General features: G+C 35.1%; 1 protein-coding gene across 2 annotated transcripts in view; it reads right to left on the bottom strand.

Annotated features, from left to right (window-relative positions):
• Positions 1–2141: 2141 nt before the first annotated feature.
• LOC106883806 (uncharacterized) overlaps positions 2142–10109 on the bottom strand; it is a 66085-nt gene continuing 58117 nt past the window's right edge. For both annotated transcript variants that reach the window (XM_052973264.1, XM_052973263.1), the window contains exons 8-9: positions 7408–7563; positions 2142–4544 (exon numbers count right to left, since the gene is read on the bottom strand). In XM_052973264.1, coding sequence (XP_052829224.1) covers positions 4227–4544; positions 7408–7563 — 474 coding nt within the window. In that variant the 3' untranslated portion in view covers positions 2142–4226. The remainder of the gene's footprint in view (positions 4545–7407; positions 7564–10109) is intronic.

Below are 10109 nucleotides of genomic sequence, written 5' to 3'. Positions count from 1 at the left end.
CGAACTGAATGGTAGTAGCGAGAGGAAAATAGGGTTAAGTTTAACGGAAGTGTGTGTGTGTGTGTGTGTGAAAGAGAGAGAGAGGCCAATTGATAGAAGCGGAAATAATAGAAGAGTACAAGAGCAACAGATTTCAATAATGAGAAAATAATCTGAGATGGGGAGAGAGAGAGTGTTATAGAGGCAGGAGTAATGGAAAAGAGAAAGAAAATGATGGACAACTATATAGGTGAGTGTTGATTAGCTGGAGGATGGAATACATACACAAAGTGTGTTTCTATCTTCAATTTCACAGGTCATATTATGAGCAAATGGCTGAGAGGTATCCAATAGTCAATATTAAACATCCCTATTACCATCACTGTTATTGTTTGTACATCCATACTTTTGAGTTCGGTGTATGTCCATACTTTTGAGTGTTTTCTCCAGTACAGCCTTTTGCCACTTCTCACAAAGGCTGATCTTTTTTTCTCCAAACCATAAAATGGCTCAGCCCCTTCTCCACCCCTTTAACAATCCTCTTCCTCATCATCATCTGCATCTTCATCAACATTTAACGCCTATTTTCCATACTGGCATGGGTTGGACAGCTTGACAGGAACTGTTAAGGCCAGGTGCTGCACCAGGTTCCATAGTCTGTTTTGGTTTGTTTTGTATGGTTAGATGCTCTACCTAACACCAATCACTCCACAGTATACTAGGCGGTGAGCTGGCAGAATCGTTAGCACGCCGGGCGAAATGCTTAGCGGTATTTCGTCTGCTGTTACATTCTGAGTTCAAATTCCGTCGAGGTCGACTGCCTTTTATCCTTTCAGGGTCGATAAATTAAGTACCAGTTACGCACTGGGGTCGATGTAATTGACTTAATCCCTCTGTCCTTGTTTGTCCCCTCTATGTTTAGCCCCTCGTGGGCAATAAAGAAATAAGTATGCTAGGTGCTTTTTATGTGGCACCATCACCAGTGCTTTTTACATGGCACCAGCACCCACACCAATGCCTTGGTTTTAGGATTCCAATTCTGTTGTGGTGGGCAGGTCTTCCTGAGTACAGCAATGCACCTAGCTCAAGTAAATTCCACAATGGGGTGCTTCTTCTGCACTGGCATGGTGCTACTGTTGCTTCATCTGCAGACTTCATAGACTGCATCCAGAAAAAAGTCCACCTGACTCCACTCAGATGAAATGGGCCACAGACAAATGAGTTAATGACAAAAACAGTGCCAGTACCAAAGAATGAATGGTGTTAGATAGCCAATAACATTCTGATGCTTATTTTAACATTAGTATTACTATTTATTTCACTATGCAGATTTTTATTGTAGGAGTTTATAGAGGGAGTTTAACTGAAAAAAAAGTGTGTGGTAGACAACTACGTGATGGTTGTTGGCAAAGGAGTTGAATAGAAAGGGCATGACCATGAAGGTGTTAGAAGAAAGTGTATGAAAAGGTGATAGAAGGGAGAATACATTCCTTGTACAGGGATGCTGTAAGTTGAAAGTCAGCAATGAGTATAGCAAGGAATTTAGTGTACAAGTAGGAGTTCATCAAGAATCGGTTCTCAGCCCCCTCTTGTTGATCATAGTTCTCCAGGCCATAACAGAAGTTAAGACTGACTGGCTTTGGAAGCTCCTATACTCCAATGACTTTGTTCTTATATCAGTTATTTCTCAACAATATTAATAAATTAAGACTTGTTGAAATTTTTTTGTCATTTTGTTAGAATAGACTTTAGTCAGTTCTAACAAGATGACAATATATAAAGAAGTCCAATACACATGCACACGCACACACACACACACACACACACACACACACACACACACACACACACACACACAGAGAAATATACAATGGACTTCTTTCAGTTTCTGTCAACCAAATCCACAAAGCTTCGGTCAGCCTGAGAGTATTGTAGAAGACACTTGCTCAAGGTCCCACACAGTGGGACTGAATCTAGAAGCATGTGGTTAGGATGTGTATGTGTGTGGATGTATGTATACACTTATACAAATATGTAATGTTTGAATGTGTGTGTGAGTGAAGATGTATAAACACATACACACAAATGTGTTACTTTGTGTGCTTGTGTATGTATATATTTATATATAATATAAAATAATGATGTTAAAAAGTGAGGCAGAATAATTATAAGCTAGTAGTTTTATTAAAAATAAATATAATACATAAAAATGTCAAGTGAGGTTTATGTGCAACTTCAGTTTAGCTAAAACTGAGTATTTCCTATTTCAAAATTACAAGCGAAGATAAAATATATATAAAAAAACCATCTTAAAGATGCATCTTGTAATGACTAAAATCAAAAATTATAACCTCAAGTAACATAAAAAAAATGTGTCTGAGAAACAAAAAGAAAAGCAGTTGTTGATATAAAATTACTTGGAAAAGAAATTAAATGCAAAAATGTACAAATTTACTGAATAAGAAAAAGTATGAATGAGATGTTCATTTTTTTCTTTCCAAATAAGCACATGCACTGTATATTTGTTCCTCACTTCAGCTTCATTATTACTATTCTTATCTCAGTGTTCTTTTGTTAGATTTCAAACAAAGGACAAAGGAAAGTAAGGACTCTAAAATAAGAATAATATTAAAGCTGCCATGGAGAACCGCTATACAGTGCCTGTGGTTACTAGGCCCAAAAGAAAAGAGAGAAAAAAAAGACCATCCCCAAATATAACAATATCTGTTTCAATACATGATTTCACATCAGGAATCTTGCAAAACAAATCCATAAACAAAAAAAAGTATGAAGCTTTCTTTGAAAGTGTCTTGGAATGATCAGCAGATTAAAGTAATTGTTATGATTACTGTCAAAAATCCCATATTGTTCTATGGCAGTAATTTGTATGTATGAGTGCATATATATATATATATATATATATATATATATATATATATATACATACACACGCGCATACACACACACACACATATATAAATACATATATTTTACATATATATACACACAGATACATATACATAGACATATATACATGTATAATATGAATACATATATATATGTGCATGTGTGTATGCATCTGTACACATATGCATACATATGTGTGTGTGTATATATATACATATGGACACACAGACCACACACACACACACACACACACAGACAACACACACACACACACACACACACATACACACAAGGATTTTTGTCTTGTGGAAACTCTGGTTAAGATTATAAAAGTGGTTTTATTCTTAATGTTTTTTTTTCTTTTTTAAAAAAATTTGTGGAGGAATACATTTCAAATTTTAACTCGAAAGCCAAAGAAAAAAATTATATCAGGTTCTGGATTCCATGCAATAGAAATGCTTTCTGGAAAGTAACTGTTGAATGACACTGGAGATTGCTGTATATATACATATATTATATATATATATATATATGTATGTATATATATGTATGTATATATATATATGTGTGTGTGTATATGTATGTATGTATATATATATGTATATATATATATATGTGTGTGTGTGTATATACACACACACACATATATGAAGCTGTAATAAAGAAGTCAAACTAAATAGTGATATTTTGAAATCATTTAATGTTAGACCTTCCACGGTTAAAACATTTCAAAATATGAAACAATTGATGGAAATATTTCAGTATCTATGGTCAGAATCGTAAATCAGTTACTAAGTTAGGGGAAGAAAGAAGGGAGAGAGAGAGAGAGAAAAGAAGAGGATATATATATAGTGAGGTAGTGGGGAAGATGTACCAATGAACAGTATTGAAAGAAAATGAGACGGTTGTATCTATTTGGTTTGACTTTATTATTACGACTTATATGACTCGATACCAGTACAAACTAACTGGTCAGGACTACATTTATGTGGATACACTAACTAAAATTTGGAGTAGTTTGAGTTGAAAATTCTGGTGCTGTGCGCCCTTCCAATACTGGAAACCATTAATTATTATTGTATGTTGTTGTTGTTGATAATGATGTTGTTGATGTAGCTGAAGTAAATTAGTTGCCACAGCAACAGAAATCGTTGTATCGCAGTAATAATAGTGACAGTAGAAGTAGTAGTTGTGGTAGCTGTGTAGTTTGGTATGTTTTTGTTTTCTTTGTAGTTTTGAGATAATTATTCCTGATGATTTAAACTGAAGAATTGTCAAAGGATTAACTCTTTGTCATTGACAATGTGTTTGCTGATCTGGTGCTCACAGTGAGCACTTACTCATAAAATTGTGTCTTCAATATTCATAGTGTCTTTTTCAGGTCTGAACTGGTCAATAGGTATGACTAGGCCCTCAGTTCCATCAAGTGGCTGCGAGTTGAAGTCATTAGGATGGCTTCTCATGGTCAAATTATTCAGGTCATTGATTGCTTTGATGCTATTTGAGTAGGATAGGTTGTTACCTGGATTGACACCATGATAAGAACTGCCAAGGCTGTTCCCCAATTTGTCCTCTTTCTCATCATGAATGATAACGTCATCACTGTAGGGGCTTTCGTTAATCAAAGCATCTCGTCGAGGGACTACAGTCACATGATACTGTAAAATGAAACATCAATAGATAGAAAAATGAATATTGTCAATTATAGAAGTTGTATGATATTTAAATGATACTTGTAATGAAAACCATTTAATGACTAACTGGATCAGGTATAAATAAATCATATGATGATAAAAAAAAGAGTGCAGGAGTAATATTATCAATTAATGATCTAGACAGTTAATAATGGATCTTTTCTGGAACAAGTGAGTAACAATATCAGATTCAGCATGAAAAATGACATCAATATACCAAATTTGAAAATTTTTACCTAATTCTAAAATTTCAAAAAGTGAAAGTCAAACAGAAAAGATCAAAGTAAGTTTATGGTCAGATGAACATAATTTGAATACTAAATTTTATACCTACAAATACAACTCAGACACAAGCAGTTTAAATAAGAAAGTTAATTTAACCAATTACTCAAAATTATCAATAATTCATCAACAAGAGGTAATTGGAACCACAGATGTACTATCCAAGTTAAAATAGAATTTCACTTAAATTTCAAGCAAAAATATTAAGAGTAGATGATTTTATCAGAAAATTATTGGCTCAAATGCTACAAATTCAAGATAAAAATTAGTTCTGATTCTTGGCACATTAAATGATATTAGATCTGCTGGCAATGTCATATATGGAACTATATTTTGTGCTTTCCTTAAACCAGGTGAGGTCACGCACACATTTTTAAGTCATTGTATCTGTTATGAATATTTTATCAGCTAGAATTAAAAATTCAACTTCTTTTTCTGCTTCCATTCTGTTGAACTTGTAAATGGGTCAATAGCCCCCATTCACTTATTCATTAAATCCATTGTTCCTTATTTACATTCTCATTCCTCCTATTATACATGTATTTGATTTTAGATCAAGCAGTCATCTTGCTATAACCAACTGTCTATGCAAGAAGGTGAACCATTTCAACCTGTATCTCTCTATATTATTGGATCCAAGAAAGTTCTGGCTGGATATACCTGTTACTTGTTATAAATTTTCAAATGTTTCCTCATCATCATCATCGTTTAACGTCCGTTTTCCATGCTAGCATGGGTTGGACGATTTGACTGAGGACTGGTGAAACCAGATGGCTACACCAGGCTCCTATCTGATTTGGCAGAGTTTCTACAGCTGGATGCCCTTCCTAACGCCAACCACTCAGATAGTGTAGTGGGTGCTTTTACGTGTCACCCGCACGAAGGCCAGTCAGACGGTACTGGCAATGGCCTTTATTAATAACTGGCCGAAATTACAGAGTGATTCAAGGGCCAAGTGTTTTGTACATTGGCACTTACCAAACTAATAAAAAAATCTCTCTCTCTCTCTCTCTGTATATATATATATATATATATATATATACTCGTTTTGAGTTCTATTTTCCTGTTTGCATCACTGAACCAAATGTTTCATTGTTAATATCTTTTCATGCTAGGGGTACTCACAATTTACTCCTGATAAATACTTTCACCTTGTCAGCATTATAGGCCCCAGGACAAAGTAATGCATTAGGAATCCAGCATACTCAACCATAGCATACATAGTTTAGCACCAGGCCCCTAGTTCCCTAAGATTGCTCAATCCACTGCCCAGTGGGTTTATGCTTAACCTGGCATTGCCAAACAGTGTTATTGTTATAGTATGTAGCTCTTCTAATAGCTTTGATTGCATTGAACTTACTTGTAGCTGGAAGAGCTGCATTTCATTGAAACAAATACTTTATAATTGCTATACCCAGAGCTCAAAATGTTGCTTAAGGAGACTGGAAAAAATTGGTATCACTCATAGTGGATTAGAGCACTTAGAAATATGTAACAGGAGGAGAAATAAGACAGCAATAATAACTGGAACACCTGTTCAATTCTTTCAATACTTGCACCCTCTTCAAGAAACCACAAAATGACAACAAAAACCATCTTTACAACGGAAATCTGCACAGCATTTAATATCTAGTAGCACACGAGAATGCTTTTTGTTTTAAGTCTTTAAACCAAAGAAAGAAATATTGTTTTCATTTCCCAGTTGTTAGTGGCAATATTGACTACAAAAGTAAGAACAAGAGATAACAATTATTTCTTACACTAACACAAAGCTACCAGAGATATAGATCCATAGAAAAGGTGGGTGATGCTGATGAGGCGTATATTTTCCTCAAGTGTATTAAAGTAAAATGTAAATAAAACTATTACTAAAAACTATAAAATGAATTCGATATTGTCACTACATTACAGTACAAACAACGACAACACGACCCTAGTGGTGGTTGTGGTTGTAGTAGTGAGAAAGATGAGGATGAAGTGGGTGATGATAATATAGAAAATAATAATGAGGAGTAGTAGACGGAGAAGAAAAGAGGAAATATATTCGTTCGTTTACATTGAAAGCAAAACAAAGACACTACGAAACGATGTTTCTGTACATCGTTCATTGTTTTCGTTCGTAAATCATTGATGACGTCTCTTGTCAGTAATGAAGCAAATAATAAATCGAATGATTTTGTGAATAGTTGTTAGCATTGGGGGAAGTTGTCAGGTGTCACTTGCTACAAACACACGAATACATACGCACGCACTCACACTCACACTCACTCACTCTTTCTCTCATAAACACACACACGCAGACATTTACACAGTCTAGAATGTAGGCTTTATATATAATTCATAAACACACGGGACTAAAAAGAACTCTCTCTCACACACACGCTCATACACAAAAAATTGCTCCACACATTCTTCCCCCCCTCTCTCTCTCTCTCTCCCTCTCTCTCCCTTTCCCCCCTCTCTCTCTCTTTCACACACACGTACATATGCTTTCATATTCAAAGGTCGGGGAAACTGAGAATAAAAAGGAAACAATTTGTCTCACCTGTTCGGCTAACGCCCGATCCCAATGGCCCGAATGGCGTTGGCAATAGAGGTACATACAGCTGGATAGTAGGAGTATAAGACAAAGAAACCCAATTATCATTAAAATGATAAACAGAGCCAAATATTCTTGGAAGATGTCCTGTGATGGTTCAGCCTGTTGGGGAGAGAGAAACAGAACGGATTGACGTTAAGGATAAAAAGAGAAAACCAAATGGGAAAATAATTTTATATGCGTGTGCGTGTGTGTGTATTCTTTTACTTGTTTCAGACGCCAGACTGTGACCATGCTGGGGCACAACCTTGAAGAATTTTAGTCGAACAAACCGACTTTTTAAAAAAAGCTTTGGGATCTTTTTTAAAACGGGGGCCACATTTTTCATTAACGAAACACTTTGAAACTTGGAACACTGGTAGAATGTGTCATATAAAACATCTTTTTCTCTTAGTCTTCTTAAAAAAAAAAGAAATCCATAAGTTATTCCATGCTAAAGTTGTCGTATTTCTGTAATTTCAACCAATCACTGACGTCCATTCAGCCGATATACATTAAGTGCCGACTACATAAACAAACGATTCTGAAGCAATCAACCCTAACCCTAACCCTAACTCTAACCCTAGGGTTAGGGTTAGGGTTAGGGTTAAAGCAAATTTAAAATGAAAAAAGCAAATAAAACGAAGGTATGGAGATTAAATACGCTTTACATCGCTTAATCAGCCAAAGGAGTAAATATAAACAACTGAATACTTGTCAGTGATTGGTTGAAATTATCGAAATAAGACAATTTTTTACATGAAATAAATTCGAATACAAAAATATTTTTCTGTTCTATAACACAAAATAGATAAGTATACGAAGTTTGAAAGTCTTTCCGTACCAAAAACACTACGTAAAACATTAATGAAAAATGTGGCCCCCGTTTTAAAATAGATCTAAGCTTTGTACCTATTCTATCGGGTACTGTTGCCGAACTGCTAGTTTTGAGGAACGTAAACATACCAACACCGGTTGTCAATTGGAGGCGATACGCACACACACACAACGAACTTTTCAGTTTCTGTCTACCAAATCCACTCACAAGGCTTTGGTTAGCCCCAGACTATAGTAGAAGACACTTGCCCAATGTGACACGCAGTGGGACTGAACCCAGAGCAACGTTTATAATAATAATATTTTTTATTATAAATGATCTTACCATTCTTTTTCAATTTACATGAAATATTCTTGACATTCTACAGTTGTTTTATTACCATTTATTTACGAGTATTATAAATTTTATAGGCAAAATATTTTTCCGGGAACGAATTACGATTTATAACATTGCTACTATGGAAAATTATCGCTCTGCTTTCGAGTTTTCGCTTTACGATCCGGGAACAAATTAATTCGTATATCGGGGCTTTACTGTATATATATATATATATATAAGTTTCATGTACTGAGAGCATGACAGTATTTTTTAACACGTCTGGTATCCTAGCACAAGCTTCGGGTACTGCCCACATAGCATAACAAACTAAAAATGGGTCGATAGCATAAAGGAAAAAACGAGAAAAGGCGAGAAAGAAGTAGATATAAAAAGGGGAAAATTGAAAAAATGGAAAGCGAAAAAGAAAACAGAAAGAAGTAAAAGGAGAGGATTAGAACTATTACTCCTTAAACCGTAAATTATAAGACTGAAAAGATAATGGCTTAGAGTCTGTGGTACAATTGTTCAATTCAGAGAGGGTGGTACTTTCCAATTCGTCAACAGGAACTTAGCCATATGCTTACAACCGCTGAAAATTTTTGATCGCAAATTCAGCAGTGTATTAGAGTTCTTAGATCTGAAAAGGCTCTGAGTTTTTTCAGCTACGCATAGCTTACATTATTTTTTGTTCCGTTAACATATATATGGTGTGGATTTTTCGACTGTTTTCCACTTTATCCTATGTGGTGTGGCGTTCGACTTCAAACCCCATACATGGCTAGCCAACTTAGTAGCTTTACTTTTGTCCCTGTGTCAGAAGGAAGATATGTGATTAACATAGCGATTTTTGAATTCGCCTTTAGATAGTCCGATATAGCTATTCTTATCGCTGTAACTTTTACTTTATATATGATGGATTTAATCATACATCCCTGGTCGAGTGAACAGGTTCCTGGGTCTCGACAGTTACAACTGGAAGTGGGCTCTTGGTGTTGTTTTTGTGTAATGATGCTTTTCATATTGGGACAGCAGCTGCATGATAATTTCACTGAGTGCCAGCTAAATATTTTCCTGTACCTGTGATTTTCTGGAAAACGCTTGTTTTGGAGATACAGGAATCTTTTACGTATGTTAGTTCTTACATTAAGGGAAAAGGTAGGGGCGAACCAAATCATTTTTTCTAGATCTATTTTAGATCTATTATTATTATTATTATTATTATTATTATTATTATTATTATTATTATTATTCAGTAGTTTTATTTTTATAACGTGCTTTCACTTCACTACCGAGCGCAGCTCTGTGCGCCTTGGGTATGTGCTGTGGTTTGCTGTGGTGCTCTTATGTTTACTGTATTGAAAGTGTTTTGCGTAGAATGTGTGCAGTACCCAGTAGTGCAATTTTCTGTATGTTATATATATTTGTAAGTCCTGCTATTTTTGTTATGTATTTGTCTGAATATTTTTTTTATTATACCTAAGGCACCTACTATGATAGGAATTGTTTCTGTTTT

This window comes from Octopus bimaculoides, chromosome 15 (assembly GCF_001194135.2).
Source record: "Octopus bimaculoides isolate UCB-OBI-ISO-001 chromosome 15, ASM119413v2, whole genome shotgun sequence".
In the NCBI taxonomy this organism is placed as follows: domain Eukaryota; kingdom Metazoa; phylum Mollusca; class Cephalopoda; order Octopoda; family Octopodidae; genus Octopus; species Octopus bimaculoides.
Note: the sequence above shows the minus strand (reverse complement) of the source record. Positions and strands in the feature narration are given on the sequence as shown.